We start from the raw sequence: 16,937 nt of genomic DNA, 5'->3' as shown, positions 1-16,937 counted from the left end.
GATTTCCAATAGAAATAAATTAATGGAGTGAGATAGAGGCAATTGATAATTAAATTTGGATTTTTTTTTTTCAATTTCAGAATTTTGAAGTATAGTGGTCAAGGCTTGGTGAGAGATCTTTTGCCTTAAGTATGACAATACAATATAAAACAAAAGGTTTAAATATAATGAGATATATACTTTGCTAACACATGGCAGATTTCTTCAGCCATGTATTTCATATTGGAATAAACCCTCGTGAGAAGTCAGAGAGCGGTTCGGTCTCATAAAATTTGTCATCTTGACTGTTGAGGGAATTCCTTCCTCAGTACCTGAATTAAGCATCACATCTAGAGTGTTTGGATCACTAGAAATGGCTTAGCTAATTAGAAGTATGGCGGATGTTTACATCCCGGTTTGTGGCTCTCTTTTCCAACCCTTATCAACTACGACTACGGAAACGGAGCAAGAGATTTTTGAGTGGAAAATGGAATTGCCAAAGGATGCCTCTTCTTACTTTTAACCAACGCAGTCCAAACTTTGAAGTTTTGCTGCATGCTGAAGCATAAAGCATGTTTCTTATTTCCATAAAGTCCTGGTCTCAAGATCTCACTTCTATTTTTCCCTTCTACATCATTTTTCCTGTTTGTTCAACTGCAAAAACTGGTTATTGCTGACATGCTCTTGTTCTTATGCATCTTTGATTTGCTTGTCTTTTATTTCAATATTTTATGCATTTTAGAATATCTCAAAGCAGGAGGAATCTAGACTTCGAGGGCCATTAAAATGATGCAATTCTTAGAATATGCTGAGCTCAATACTATTAAAGCTTGATGAATGAGGTAGGGGCTCCTACAAGTAGGTTTTTGTTTGATCATAACAAAAAAAAAAAAAAAGAAAATAGTGATGTCTAGGAGCTGACTTTGGCAAAGCAAACAGAGATATTAGAAAGAAAGGGTGATGCATATAATTCTACCCGAACCTCTTATTCAACTAAAAGGTTCTAAAGCCACTTATCTTTTTGTGAAGGTCTATGTACAAGTTATTCCTTTTCTAACGTCTGAACATCTTGACTTTATGTAGATCCTGGTTCTGTACTGAAAAAATTACATGCAACATGAGATGTTATCCAAACTGTTAACAGTGGAACATGCAAGCTTCTTAGATTTTCTCACCACTCTGTATGATGCAGAGACTGGTTTTGTCCAGAATATCAATCCGCAATGAAATTTTTACCCAAATTTTCTTGTTTGGAGCTATCATCTGGTGATGAAGACATCTCGAGGCTTCAACCCTTCTGGATCAATGTAAAACTTCAAACCTACAACATACAAAAGAACATAATCAGCGGTCAATTCATAACCACAACATAGTTACAAACGAAAGCATATAGGACTCCAGAATTCAACTCCAAAGTTACTGGAGAGCTAGTATCTTTCATTTCAGTTGAGATGGAGAGGGAGAAAGTGATGAGGAGTCAACTAAAAGAACATTGAGCCTGAGATAGGAAAAATTTTGAGACATGCAAATCACCATTTAAATGGACTGTGAGATCCTACCAATCACTGTGGATGGATGCTCCCAAACCCAAGCAAAAAATCAAAGCCAGTAATATATATGCCAGTCATTTGCTAAACTGTTATTTAAAAAGCCATATCAATGAAAAAATCCAGTGGCTTTCTCCCTATGTGAATCGAGCTGGTCCACTCCAAAGCTACTGTTGGATATTTAGGAATATAAATCTAGTCCAGCTTATAATCTTATAATTTTGCTGGTTGTACTGATCCAACCCACAAATCCTATAAGATTTTTATCAAAATAGGCCATTATGAATTTATCAAGATTTTTAGATATCTCGAGTTAAAATTGGCCTAGTATATAATTATTATGACAACTAAAAGCCTCATCCCAACTATTGGGCTCAGAAAATTAGTAGAATATGAAATGCTTTTGTCAAACGAGGACAAATTTAGTTTTTGGAAAATGCTTCCAGGCCCCAACCGGGTACCAAGAAAATGCTTCAGGATGTGTCAGGTGGCCTTCAATTATGAGGTGACTTTTTTTTGCTACCATGCTCGGGCTGCCATAGCATTGCTCTTACCTTTCTTGTGCAATGGATGTACAAGATTTTCCCCTAAAAACTGTACTCAAACACATTTTGCATAGATGCATGCATCTGTGATGAGTATATATAAATATACACAACAATATTCAATGATTGTACATCAACAATAACTTCGGTGAAATGATTTAATAAGGTATTAATATTTAGCCTCATTGAATATGGATCCAAAAGAAAATTAAAATAATTAGTGCAATTAGAACATAATCTATACACATGGAATAATGAAATGATTACATGACAAGTCCCAAGTCTTCAAAGCTGTCAAAAGTATTTAAGCAAATGAAAAGGCTAATTAAGAATTAGACAAAAAGGGTTAATTTGCTCACCAATGAGATTGATCGAAAAAAAGAAAAACAAAAAATACTACATGGGAAAGTAACTGTATCCTACACTGTAGGATATCCATAGACAACAGAATATACCAACTGACATGCATTTATTAATTGAATAAAAGCTCATACTTACAGTTGGTGCTTAGGTCACACCCAACTTAGTTGTATGGGCCAAGTCATTGGCCAAACTTTCCAATCCAACTGGACATTCACTCAGCTTCCTCCCCTGCATGATTGGAAGGTTGCCATTGCAATCAGCGCTATGAGAACTGCCATTGATAGCCAAACCCAGAGACTTCGCTTTACCATCAATATTGTCTTCCCTCGATGTAAAATCAAGCTGCTTCTCCACAGATTTGATAATTGCAGTTCTTTTGGACCTCAACCGATATGGAGGAGAAACATTGAAAGTCTTAATATTATGTGGCACAACTCCACCATCACCACATGGACTTTTGGAAGACTTCAAGGGCTCTGGGTCACTTCTAGATTTTCCTTCTATAGGAGTACAAGAACTGTCCTGGATTTTTATCCGATCTGTTTGTACAGTTATATCAGGTGGAAGAGGTGTGCCTCCCTCTCTTTTTCTTCTTCGTAAAATAGAGGGAGTATTAGGAAAGCTCCTAGCTGCACTCTTTAATATAGATTCAGCACTATGCTGACCTGAATTCTTTCCACTCACAAAGGGTGGAGTGGAGTAGCCAATGGGGGATGTAACTGTCCCTGAGCTGTATGACTGCTGAGCGGGATCATATGTGCTTAAAAGAGCAGAAGCTACAGAAAGACCAAGATCTTCTAACTGAGGTGGCTTATAACAGAGAGAACCGAATGTAGAAGAAAGTTCAGAGTGCAGAGCTATCCCAGGTATCTTGTCATCTTTATCAATTTCACCAGTGTTACTATAACTCCCCAACCTTACTCCTGGATCAGATCCATTGCACAAATTATCCACTTGCAGGGTTGGTGCCTGGCATTCAGCAGCAGAAGTATTAAGTCCTATTATTTGTACACCTGTAAAAGCTTCTGAACGAGAAATTTGTATGGTTATGGACTCCAACGACTCCCTATGCTCTTCCAATTTACTTGATTCGGAAGGCAGGCAAGAATGGGTTGAACCAGCAGTTTCTGATAAAGCTTCAGTACTTGTATCTGACCTTTTATTTGAAGAAAGAAATAATTGTCCACTAGCCTGGTTTACTATATCTTTTGAACCACCGTGCACAGCAGGATTTGGAACCGGCGGAAGTTTTCCAGTTGCCAAGTAGAAGTCTAACTTTTTCTTTAATGAACTATTCCAGTGATTCTTTATCGAGTTATCAGTCCTAGATACAAAAAGGAAGAAGGAAGAAAATAAACATAGATCAGATAGCCTCAGACCATCAACTAGGATGAGCAGTTAACTATCCATAAAATGGTGACCACATTCTATAGAATTATACAAATTTCAAATTTAATAAGCAGAAGGAAGCAAGCAATTAGAAGCCGGTATGACATGGATAGAACACCCTCAGAAATAATAAAATTCAAAAGAATGATTACAAAAGCAAACTATAGTAGCAATGGAATCCTGCATCAAACTGGTGGAGAAGAAGCACCAACCACAGGAACAAGCAAAAAGTTGATACTCCAGTGAAAAAAAAAAAAAAGATAGAACTATTTAAACCTCAAATAGTCAAACCAAGTGAGAATGTTTTTCTTAAGAAGAAATGGATCTCTATACTTTGACCTGTTGATTAGTTCCTCTTTTTGTGAAGAAAATCATAAAAAAGTTAGAAAACTTTAGAAACAGATTCTGCTCTGAGAGAATTCAGCATAAAATCAATTTGAGGGTCTTGTGGTTATTTCTATGAAGAGGGATGAGAGGCTAGGTTTATCATCATGGAAATTCAAAAGTAGCTTTCATTTGGAGCATCATGGAAGCCTTTGATGTTGGATAGACTTTGAAGCATGAACTAAATCATGTCACAGAAAGGGTTGTTAAGAAGTTAATGGGACAGGGGAAGAATCATCCTACTGAAGCAGTTATGGCCTCCTGTATGTGATATGTCTAACCTTTAGAGCTCTACTTTTCACAAGTGATTAAACAAGAAGATTGCAACCTAATAATCTGTAGAGACAGAGGATGTGAAATTGCTGAAAATAACTTCTCCACTGGCCTTTAATAAGAAACAAGGAGGGCTCTACGTAATCTAAGAAATGGATATGCGGTCCCCTTTGTAAGTATTTTTTGAGGTTCATGATTATAAGAATTTCATAAAGTTCATTAGAACAGACATGATATAGGAATTCATGAATGGAATGACAAAGTGATTAAAATCATGTCAAGTATGCAGAAAGACATTCATCGGGAAAGGGAGTGGCTTGCTATAATGTGGGGGTTATGTTTCTTGGTGGGAAGGTGACAACATCAGAATTAACATAATGGGTGATCATATGGAGAGTGTTGGTAATTCCTTGTCCTTTAGGACTTCAGCTGGTGCAAGTCCTTGATGCTTCTACGAGGAGTTTGATATGTAAACAGGAACACAAGGAGTATGTAACCATGTGTTTGAGAACCTACAATTAAGGAAACTAGTAAAGCTTACCCTTTGTTATTCATGATCTCCAAAGTAGTAGAGGATAAAGACTGAAAATTACACATGCACAGGATGGAAGTCCAATGGCATCTTCTTCGTTGAATCTTTCTATAGCTTTCTTTATTCTAAAGGTAAACCTTGCTGTTGGAAGGAATATGTTCTATTATCCTCTCGTTCACATAAAATCCAAGCCTTTTTATGAACTGAAATTTTAGAAGACATCACTAGAGAAAATGTCAATTAAAAAAGTGATTGAGGTCAATCTAAAGTGATGAGCCTTTTACTTCATTTGACTTTGCTAACAATGCCACTCCAATCATGAAGTAGGAGTAGTCAATGTTGGTTTTGAATCCTTCAAGGAGCAGAAGAGAGAAAACTCAAACAAGAGAGGTGCCACAAGTAGTACGCTGGGGATATTACAAATGAAACACCACCTTTTGAAGATGTTCCAGAAAAACTGTCATCTTAATAAAGTAGTAGTAAGATCTGTTTGTTTACCAACTTGTACTCTCCTCAGTTTTAGATGAACTTACAGACATATATGCTCATGCATGCATGTGCATCTATGCATCTCAATTTTCTTAATCATATGATCCAATATATAATTTCTACAATAAAAGGGTGCATGTTTTCAAAAGATGTTCAGTCATTGCTAATAGTTAAAGAAGCAAATTAAAGTAGAAACTAAGACACTGTTACTTTAGAGGGAAAATAGGAAAAAAATCTCAAAAGGATAATATTCCATGAGAATCAATACCTTCCAGGTAAAACTTTTGCAATTTCTGCCCATTTATTTCCATGTATGCGGTGAGCATTCATGAGAGCAAGTTCCTCCTCTGCTGTCCAAGCATCCTTTTTTATCATAGGGTTCAAATGATTATGCCACCTGATAAAATGTTAGAGACCGAATGAGTTAGCAAACTTAATATGATAAAAACATAGAATCTTATGATGTCAAGTGGAGCAATTTACAACTGTAAGAAACTTAGTTTCTTATACTAATAATTTTAAGGAGTTAATGATAAAAGACTTTATTTCCAAAACAAAATGGGCGATTAACAAGTCAATATTTCCCTTGTTTTGAATATATAGAGAAGATACCTGCAAAGTAAAGCAAACAAAATATCTAGAAATGGTTACTGGGAGGTGATAAGCCATTAAAGTGTGCTCTCTTAACAGTTCTTATAATAGATAATAATGACCAAAATAAGGGAAAAAGGTGGAACCTACTCTTTAGCAGATGCAAAGTTTATCTAAGTGAACTCGTGAATTATGCATTAGTCATCTTGCATGAGATCAAATATAAGGGTTTTATAGCAAGCCTAGCATAGTTGTGTTCCTATAAGGCCTTGCACTTAACCATAAGGATACAGCCCCTGAAGCATCTTTTGCCTCAAGACTGCACTGTGAATTATCCTAATCACCACCATAATAAGTAGCCATAAATACTTGATATATGAGCTTAAACCATTCTGTTAGGCCTTAAGCTACCTATTTGAGAAACTTTTTACACTTCTCTGTAATTGACAACAATAATAAATCCAACAAAAAATGATAGCAATACTATATAAAAGGATCCTAGTTAACATTGATCTTCATCCAAAATCACAGCCAAAAAATAGCACAGGATCAACATATCTTGCAATTTTATGCAAAGAGTTAAGGAAAAAAATAAAAAGTTTGATATAAACAATACATCATCATTTAATTACTTTCCCCGTTTAGGCCCTGCTTCATGAATCATAATAATTTTCATAAGGAGATGCGTAGGACTGCTGTGCCACTTTCTTTCTATTCTACCATTCATAATCTTCTTCGCAAAATAAATTACGGGTCAAAGAGTTGGCACCTGCCAGAAATTTGCAACTATTTGCCCAATGATTGAAATGTATGGTGAACTGTAACATTTATTGGGATTCATTACACCATCTTTTCTAAATCCTGGTTATGGTTATTCTGCACCTTGCATCATATACCTAGCTAGCAGTGAACAATAAATGGATTGTGAAATTTCTCAAAGAAATATGCAATACAGAACTAGTACAAAAGATGATTTGTTAAGTAACTAGTACTTAGACTCGGAAATACCTCTCCCGACATTGTTTCCCAATGCGGCCAGGCAGAGATTTAGCTATAACAGACCACTTTGTTGGCCCATACTTCTGTACAAGAGTAATGATTTGTTCATCTTCCTGTAAGGCAGAGGAACAATGGGAAAGAAAAAAAAAATATTCATCTTGAAGTATTGATTTGTTAAAACTGTTACTGAACTCGGTAGTAGGCCAGCATCAAACCTCTGGAGTCCATGGACCTTTTATTAGTTCAGGATTGAGAACCTTTTGCCACCGATGAAGACATTGCACTTCTGTTCTATCAGGAAAAAACTCAGCTGCACAGGCACATATAAACAATCAGAAAATCAGACCAAATTCTCAAATGGATTGCATTAGAAAAAGTTAAAACTGGAAGGAGTTAGTTTTAGATACTCAGTAAAGCTCCCCAGATTTCTAATGCTTGTAAATATGACTATCAGGACTGTGCCAATTTGTTCTAAGACTATTAGCAAATAACTTGATCTGAACATGCATGACAGGCATATATATGCAATAATGCAGACAAACAAGGCTCATTCAATTACTCAAATTGGCAAGGGAAATCTACATCATATTGAAAATATGAGTTGCACTATTCATAGGTACGGATATTAGATATATTAAAGGACTGTATTAGGCTATTCTATCTAAAGCCTTTACCCGTTATTGTGCTAGCAACCCAGGTTTCTGGGAGGGGCAGACTGCGGACAGACCTAACATTTGGCATCTTTTTAACACAAAGTGGCTGCCCTAATACTCAAACCTACACCATTGTGCTCATTGGCCCAAGCCTTTTATTCTATCTCTGTGAATAAATCAAAAGCCCAAATGTTATAAGTTAGGGGGCTAATATTTTTCTAATTGAATGTATCTAGATATCCCCCTCACCCATTGACTCATTGCATTGCTGTAAACTACCAACACTAGCACTTTCAGTTACATCAAGACCATTGTGATAACATCAAAGAGTCCCCACTATAAAATGGCACATCCATTGCTACTCCACGCAAATAAATTTAACCTCCGCCGCAACCTCCCTGGACCTTTGCTTGTAGGTTTCAGTGCCAAAGACTGGTGATTTTGTCAACAGCAATCATCAGAGGAGTTGATAAAGTTGGATACAGTTTTCTTTATTTTTCCATTACAGAGCACAGCTCATTATAAGATTTGTAAGAAAAAGCTCACCCCCACCATTATCGTGCATGTCCATTTCACCCATGCATGGTAGCTCAAAATATTATATCTGATTTATCTCCATCAGAGATGCTTCAAGTCACTAAGGCAACATCTACCGCATTACCGCATTTGCATAGATTTCGAATGCAGTTTTTTTTTTTTTCCCAGCCATCAGGCTTTAATTCTATAGATGTTTTCACCTAGCAGAGCCAACATCCAATATTAAGTCATTCTCTTGTGTGAATAAATCAGGGCCCAAATGTTATTAGGGGCTACTGCCATTTTTTTTTTTGATTGCATGTATCTAGACATCTCCCTCACCTATGGATTCATTGCACTGCCGTAAACTTCCAAGACTGGCAGTTTCAGTTACTCTGCGATTGTTTTTTAATAGCTTCAAGAAGTTGTCGTTGGCAAATGGCTCATCCATTCCAATCCACCCAAATAAATCTTATCTCCACAGCGTCCTCCTGCCTTGAACAGTAGGTTTCAGGACGAATGACTGGTGACTTCTTCAATGACAATCTCCATAAAAGCTAATAAAGTTGGATCTGTTAGACAGTTTGCTTTAGTTTTCATTATGGAGCACAGCTCATTATGAGATTTGAAAGAAAAAGCTCACAAAACCATTATTTCCTTGTCCCTTTCACTAATTAGCTTGAGTTATTTTACATAATTTATCATCATTATAGATGCTTCAAGTCACTAAGGCAGCATCCACAGTATTTGCATAGATTCTCAATGCAGTTTTCCTTTCATCCACCAGGCTCTCATTCCATGGATGTTTTCACCTATTTCCCCATTTATTTATTTGATCTAAGATAATGAAACTAATCAGGTTGCAGCAGCAGCAGCACCCCCTCAAATTGCTAGAGGAAAAGGTTAGTCACATGAGTGCCCCCTCCCCTCAGTGAATGAATGAGTGAATCAATGAGTGGGTGAGTGAAAGAGAGTTTTGACTTGAAAATTTTCACCTATGAAATCTTACATATAACTAGAAAGATGATCTAGTATTTATGACACTAATCTGCCAGTATTTATTTGCAAATCTCATATTTGGTACTAATAGTTACCAAATAGTTGATCATCAACCTTCATTGACAAGCCCATGACACTTCTTTTTTTGGGGTACTTTCCCTTTATGCTGACCCACTTGCAGAATTTTTGAGTTATTCAAGGCTTCGTAGCACATCGGATTTTCAGTGTATGTATTCGTTGAATGCATTAGGTTAATGTGCAGTCCAGCTTTATGCTCTGGATTTAAAAAGTAAACGTTCCATTGATTTTACCACTTCTAAAAATAAAAGGCACAACCAAAATCATCTCTATGTCAAATTATATATCACTACAAAAACCTACTAAGACATCATACAACAGGAGAAAAAAAGTCATGAATACTGGTGTTCAGAATGGTTCCCATTAGGTACAGCAAAAAGTACAAAAAAGAGAACAGATAGGTGGAAACCTATTTTCTTCCAACATCTTCCCTTGTAAGCTTCAACAGCTTTCCTCAGTGTCTCATCCTGTGGGGCATCCCGAAACATGTCAGAGGTCGGCAAAATTGGTATTATGATAATAAGAATATAGAAAACATTATTCCTATTCAAGCATCCAAGTAATTAAAATCCAAAGCTACCATGGCCAAAACAATCTTCAAAATTCAAAAAGTCTAATCCATAGGGCATCAATTGAGGCATAGGAAGGCTACGAAAGTAATGCACTAATGCATTCAAGGTTAAGATACCAATATATAACATGAACCTGCAATTATCCTACCAATTCAAAAGACATGGTACAAGGAGAGGCAATATTAGGTTCAGATGTATCTACATTTTTTTATAAAAAAAATTTTTGTGACAAGTAACCTTCTGTATCACATAAAAAAGAAATATCTGAAAGAGAACTCCATAATCAAATAGTCATGAAGATAAATGTAGGTGTGAGAAAAAAATACATGCAAAACTCAATCAAACCTTCCCCAAAGTCATCTTCATTGAGATCTTGGACAGCCTAAATTGTTGTGTGATATATAGACATCAAAGGCAAAAAGGAACTGCAATAAATGTTCTCACCTCTTGGGGTGTCCAACCACCCTTAGCTCGCCTTATTGGGCCACTAGTCCTCCTACAGTTAAAAGCAGATCAATAGCATCAAAAGAAAAATTAGTAACAAAATCTATTTTGCTATGGGAAACCTAATTGTTGCATCAAAAAGCAGGTAGTGACTAGGAATTTGTAACCAATAGGATACAGACAAAATAATCATCAGAAGCAGGTGAACAAATCCAAGCAGCAAGTCTACTTCACCACTTAAAAGTTCAAAAGATGAATGGAAATAGTAATCACAAGGAAAAAAGTTGCATCTATAGATGATGTGTAATAATCCTATCTGCCTATTCACTGAGCCATTGAACTTATATGCGGCTGCTTACTCAGACCTCTACTTTCTACAATAACACAAATCAAAAGATAATGATCTATGTATTACACTTATTTTGTACTCCACAAAAAAAGACTTGTTTTTTGTCCACTTGAGGGCCTCTTTGGCAAAGGTTCGTCGTGATTGTGAAGCTCAACTGAGAGAGTAAGGACTCCTCTCCCAGGAGAGAGAATAACATCATGCAATGAGCTCAGCCTGCAGTAACCAAGACAGCTCATGTGGCAGCTGCTATGAGCTATAAATTTAATACAAAAAAAGTGTTGAAATTAGTTTGTTTAATTCCATTTAATGGATATGAAAATAACCATCTCCTTGATGTTGGTTTCACATGCAACTAAAAGTAACGTATGCTTTAATCATCAAATGTTTCATAAATACTCCACTTGTCAAATATTTTGGATGCATCTTGCACATATTTAAGATGATCAGAGTACCTTTATCATCTTCACTAGCATGAAACAAACTGCAAATTGTGGTTTAGCCACTTTCATGGTGAATACAAAGTCTTTTCATACTCTCTCCCTCTATCTAAGACAACCTAATCCTATATAATATGTTTATACAGCAATAAGTAACTTCGATTTTGAGGTGAAATCTCATCGACTTTGTAACAACAGATCAAAAAACATCAGATAAAACCTGACAAAATTATGGATCAGCAGATCAGATCAAAGGCAAGCAAAACTAGAGCAAAGTTAAAGTTTTGGACTTGAACTTGTATAGTACCAAAGTAGGAGAACAATAAGAAATTTAGGTCATTGGAGGATCATTAATTGGCGGAATGCCACAGAACGATTAAGAAGTGTTTTGTGTCAATATCACGATCGTGAAAGACCATCTTCTGACCATCTAATATAAGGAAACATGTGCTGTCATCTGCTACTTTCAGCACACAGATTCATTTTAAGCTTAATAGTTTCTGTTCTCAAGAGAGATATTATGCTTTTTGATACTTATGATAACAAATCCGGGAGAAACTTTTGGTGAATACTCTAAGATAGAGGTGACTACTTGCCACAACTTCAACAACCCTCATTTTCTACACTTGACTTTTGAAATCTCCTAAAAGCTCTTTTCTAGCCCTTTCCCACCTATATTGGCATTGAGTTTGAAATTCAAACTTCAACACCCAATCTTGCTTTCTTGCAGTAATTTCGTAATTCTCAAGTCCTTTCCTGCACAAGTGTTTGGATTAAAGCTTAAATCTGACTCATCAGTCAACACCATGGTCATGCACAGTTACAAGAGCTTCTATAGAAAGATATCAAAATTCCATTTTGATGAATAACTGAAAAGAAGATGAAGAACCATCATTCATGTAGAAACCAAAGGAGAGTGATTGAAAACTACATGAACATTCAACCATGTTGAAAGACTTTGGAGCCTACATGATGTAGAAATTCTTCAAGACCAAAAAAAAAAAAAAACAATCCATATCATTCTCTCTGTAGCGGTCCATTTTCACATAAAAGCTTTAATATCCTCACTCTGGAAGTATGATTTCTATTTAAGGAATTTAAGTATATAGACCGAGTCATAGTTTTGGTAGTATCTAGATAAGGTTTCATTGGAACTCCGAATTTGAATTTTGTAATAAAATTTATAACAGTTCCGGTTATTCTTGGGGAAGTCTTAGTTTGAGACATGAGTTAGGAATAGAATTTAACATATAAATGAGATAGCTTTTCTTTTTGTAATGAGTTGCATGCAAAGTTTACTGGAATTGCTACTTCTTAGCACTCCTGTAAATAAGGTGACCATAAGTAGCCTTTTACATTCCATTTTGAAGACACTGTGTCCTCCAAAGCAGAAGTATGTTAGTATGTTATCTAACACAAGAGTTGGAAGAACAAAGTAGAATACAAGCGATCCAAAGATTACTTCATTATGTGCATTGGCAATTAAAGTAAAGGTTGTTAAACTAGGAAAATTAACTAATTGTTGAACATTTAGCTGCCACCGCATTTGAATGTGAATGAATGGTAGAAATTTATGATCCAATGGAACAATAAAGTGAAAATCATTTTCCTATTAGTAGTTCAGAAATCCTTACCAATTCTAACCGCTTAACAATCTAAAAAGCAGGAGGAAAATAGCTTAAGAAAAATTTCAATTCGAGAATTCAATTTCCAGTAATCAGATATATTATATATAAGCTTGCATCAATATCCATTCCGAAGTAGCTTTAATCTGTAGTCTTCTGAAGAATCTCCCTATGGTGGCTTGTTTGATAACTACAGGACTTTTGAGTTGCATGAAGATATTTAATTCTGTTAGCAGTATGACTTTTGGATATCTTAGAAAAGATTCATAATTAACTCTCTATTAACTTACCAATATAATGATGCCATGTCTGAATTTATGTGAAGGTTCTAGCATTCTTCAGATGCCAAAGAAAGCCAAGATCAGGCATGAATGAGTTAAATTAGATACATGATAATTGAATGCAACTAAGTGACAGAGGACTAGCAAGGATAATTGCATTTCAACATTCATAAGTGTAAGAGATAGGTTGTAACTGAATGCCAAAGGATCTCAATGATTCCATTAACAAAATACAAACACAAGTTGTACACAAATCCCTGAACATAGGATGTCTGATGAGATGGGTTTAAACTGAATTTTATTTCAAATGAGGGCTGCAAACATGTATCTTGATGATGGACACCATAATTGTTATGCTTCAGGGTACTACAGATAAAACACTTTACAATTTTCTGACTCGCTTGGATAGCTATGAGATGACAGAGAGGATTCTAACATGTTAAGCATGGGCTGGCTGTTGCATTGTAACACATATGATATGCTAGATTATCATCAACAAAAGCTCCATAATCATATGAAAAGCTTAATAAATCATAAAATCAAACAGGTTATCTTGTTGAAAAGGGTGGCCGTATTATTGATAAATCTAGAGACTTCACCACCCTAAAGAAGATCAGGAAAGTTCATCAATTAAAAGGGTCAAGTATGGGCATAATACACTAGCAAATCCTGAAAATTGCTTCTAGAATTTAGTCACCAAAAAAAAAATCCCAAAAGTTAAGTAGGATTTCTGAAATAGGAGCACTGATAAGGAATAGCAACAGCAAGAGCAACAAGAAAAATGGAAGGCAAGAGATAGGCAGATAGATGAGAATTGAGGAGTGAAGAATGGGGGCTTTTAAGAAATTTACCTCCTTCACCACAAAACTTATGTTTTGATCAGAATGATTAAAATCACTAACAATCTGCTAAATTTATGATTAGCTCATTGCTCTTCCTTTCATTTCACACACAGTTGTTGCTTATCAAATAAACTTAATCATTTTGCTTCAATAATGATAGTGTCATCCTTCTATCATCATATCGAACAGTTGAAGACTCATATATATTCACAAGTTTCATTTTTAACAAGACGACCCCAGTAGAATATGATGGGCACGTTATGCAGAATCTGAAGTTCCAACCATATTAGGATGTCTTCAGGAGTTTCAATATTTTAGAAGGCTATGCTGGGGATAGAACTACATTACATTCAAAATAGCTGCCTTGATGGAACTCAGTGGGAAGTCTACTTTGAAGTGTGGCAAACAGAAGATGTATTAATAAGTAGCAGTAAAAAAGCGCACAGGTCTTGACTCTTGACAACATTAAATAAAACATGAGCAACAGTAATTTTTTGCTGTTTTTGGTCGATGATCTTCATTCCTGAAACTTTGTGGCTAACTGAAGACACTCGTTCTTTTCTTTTTCTTGCCTTTAAGCATGCATGTCTTCTTGTATCACTTATGTCAAAACGCTTGGCAACTGTGTAAATTTTATTGATATATGTTGCACTTCTAACTGAGAAACTTTCTAAGGCTACAAGAAAATTGGTCCAACCTGGAAGCCTAAGCAATATACATAATCACAGATAAAGCAAGAAATCGAACCCTAGCAACCTACACAGAGTTAGTTCCTCTTCCCTACATATTCCAGCAGTTTGAACATACAGATCACCCCTTCAAATTTACAACTTATTAAATCCAAACTCTAAGAATTAACAAACAAGAAAAAGTCATGAATTGAATTAAGAACATGCACAGAGCACTAAATTAAAGCAAGAAAGATCAAGTCCCCATCCAAATTCACAAACTAGACCATTACCTATGTGATGGCGAAGATGTCGCCAGGCTGGAAACAGCAGGGGACATCCTAGAAAAGCCATAACTTCCCTCGGAGAGAGATGAACTCGAAGCAGCAGCTGATTGCTTGTTCTCCACACAGCTCTGCTCTATCTTCACAGCCGCCATCACCTCCATGGATCACCTCCCCAACGCCGCATCCTCAATCAATAAACCCCACAAGAACCCTAGTATCACTTCCAAGAACTCATCAACAAAAAATATAATAAACTGACAAAAGAACTCCAACGTTCGAATCCCAATTCAAGAACCACGGATCTTGAACACCAAGAATTAGCAGCAAAAAGGGGAACTGGAACAAGACCTCAGATTTCCAGTGTTTCGGATCAAGCAACTGGAGGAATCAAAGCGGGGATGGATCAAGAACTGCAATCCAGAGCGGTCGGTAGGAATTCAAGGACTAAGATCCCTCCAGCGAGAGGCAGAAAGAACCGAAGAGGATCCAGAAATCGAGAACCTTCCGCCAGGGGGCGGGGGCGGGAATCGCCGGAGAACTGGCCAGGTGGGGGGCCGAGAGGTTCGAAACCCTCGAATCCAAGAAAGCTCTCGCCAAGCCGAGAAGCCTTTCAAAAAAGACCTTGCCCGTTGAAGGAAAGGGGAGAGAAAGGGGGAGAATTAAAATACTAATATTTAGAGAAGGAAAGAAATGGTGAAGGAAAGCGACCGCGTCACGGAGTAGTGACGGCACCATCAGCGATATCGCTACGTGAGCTGGAAAGCGGGTAACGGTCACTGACGGCGCCCGTTACCGTTGTCGAACTAGTTTGAACCTCAAACGGCCTTCCCCCTTTTATGGTGAGGGGTAAGGGGTGGAGGAGGCCGTCGGATCGTTCGCGGGTTTACGCGGGCCGTCGGATCCGGAGGGAGGGTTTTAATGCAACGTTTTAATGCTGGGGGGTTATGAAGGGGACCTTTCGAACTAACTGGAGTTAACTGAGGGGCTATGGGGTTTTAATGGCCGGATTTAATTGGTGAATAGATGGATTAAATGCGGTTCGTTGGATGAACGAAGGGAAGGGGATTTCGCTAACTAGTTGAAGGACATTAGTGGAATTGGTACGGACCACATTTGTTTTAAGTTTAATTAATATCACGGTGTTAGCTGAAGGACGTAGTAGAGTCTAGGCTTTGCATACCGGAATATAGGTGGACCTAACATCAATATCATAGTTCTTGCTGGTGTATGATAGGCGGGTTGTGATGAAACTATATATAATTATTCATATATCATAATTATCTAAATTATTGGTTGACATGGTTGTTATTATTATTATTATTATTATTATTATTATTATTATTATTATTATTATGTATTGCGGTCAATTCTCTGTCGTCTGTCGCTGGTGATGAGCAATCTTATCACTGTTGAGTGGCATATCGACAATCTTCTCCGTCTTCCTCACAAAGAAGCTAGTAACTCCTTCGTGGCACTGTCCTGCGATCTTCACCACTACCACCAGAGCCGAAGTTGGAGCAACACCAAACCGACGAGAAGCCCTCCGCCACCCCATCCTCCTGTTGCTCCACTTCTTCTCCCCTCTTCTTTCCCTGATCTTGAGACTTCCACAATTGAGACCCCGATTATCTCTCCTCTGTCGCGGCCGCACCTCTTCCCTCACTCACCGCCACCGACCGCCGCCATCCCCCCCCCCCCCCAATCAGAGCCTAAGAAACCCCTACGATCTCCCTCAGGTACTCTCCTTCCCCATGGATCCCTTCGATCTCACCGGCGGTATTACCGTCTAGGAGGTGGAAGGCTTTCATCGAGATACTGCAGGTGAATAGAGAATCTTCTACGAAGCGGACGAACAAAAAAACGTGAGAGGACAGAGAAGCTTTGGCACATGGGTGCTGGTTTTTCTTATCCACGTATCTCCCTCTTCCTCTTCCTAATAAATCACGTGTCAAATGAAAGCTTCTCCATTGAGAGGCCTCCATTTTTATATATATGTATATATTAGATTAATAAAATTTCATGTGGAACTTGACGTGAAAGACAATGTTTCCACAGAATTTCCACTATTCCCTGGTTCTATTTTTGGGTTCAGGTT

General features: G+C 37.2%; 1 protein-coding gene across 3 annotated transcripts; it reads right to left on the bottom strand.

Moving 5' to 3' along the window:
• Window positions 1–923: 923 nt before the first annotated feature.
• Window positions 924–15,493, bottom strand: LOC105045662 (transcription factor MYB3R-3). 3 transcript variants are annotated; one of them, XR_012141701.1, is made up of 9 exons: window positions 14,849–15,492; window positions 10,354–10,405; window positions 9,747–9,804; window positions 7,307–7,401; window positions 7,101–7,204; window positions 5,770–5,898; window positions 2,570–3,758; window positions 1,155–1,300; window positions 924–1,076 (listed from the first exon to the last, which is right to left on the bottom strand). XR_012141701.1 is itself a non-coding variant. In XM_010924026.3 (9 exons), the coding sequence occupies exons 2-8, from the start codon at window positions 15,001–15,003 to the stop codon at window positions 2,579–2,581; spliced, it is 1,773 nt and encodes a 590-aa protein (XP_010922328.1). In that variant the 5' UTR covers window positions 15,004–15,053; window positions 15,191–15,493; the 3' UTR covers window positions 924–1,300; window positions 2,570–2,578. The 3 variants fall into 3 exon arrangements, 2 of the variants coding, with proteins under 2 accessions (XP_010922328.1, XP_073114684.1); XM_010924026.3 differs by having other exon boundaries at window positions 924–1,300; window positions 14,849–15,053; window positions 15,191–15,493; XM_073258583.1 differs by having other exon boundaries at window positions 924–1,300.
• Window positions 15,494–16,937: the final 1,444 nt, after the last annotated feature.

This window comes from Elaeis guineensis, chromosome 5 (assembly GCF_000442705.2).
Source record: "Elaeis guineensis isolate ETL-2024a chromosome 5, EG11, whole genome shotgun sequence".
Classification (NCBI taxonomy): Eukaryota; Viridiplantae; Streptophyta; class Magnoliopsida; order Arecales; family Arecaceae; genus Elaeis; species Elaeis guineensis.
This window is presented reverse-complemented; position numbering and strand designations above follow the sequence as displayed.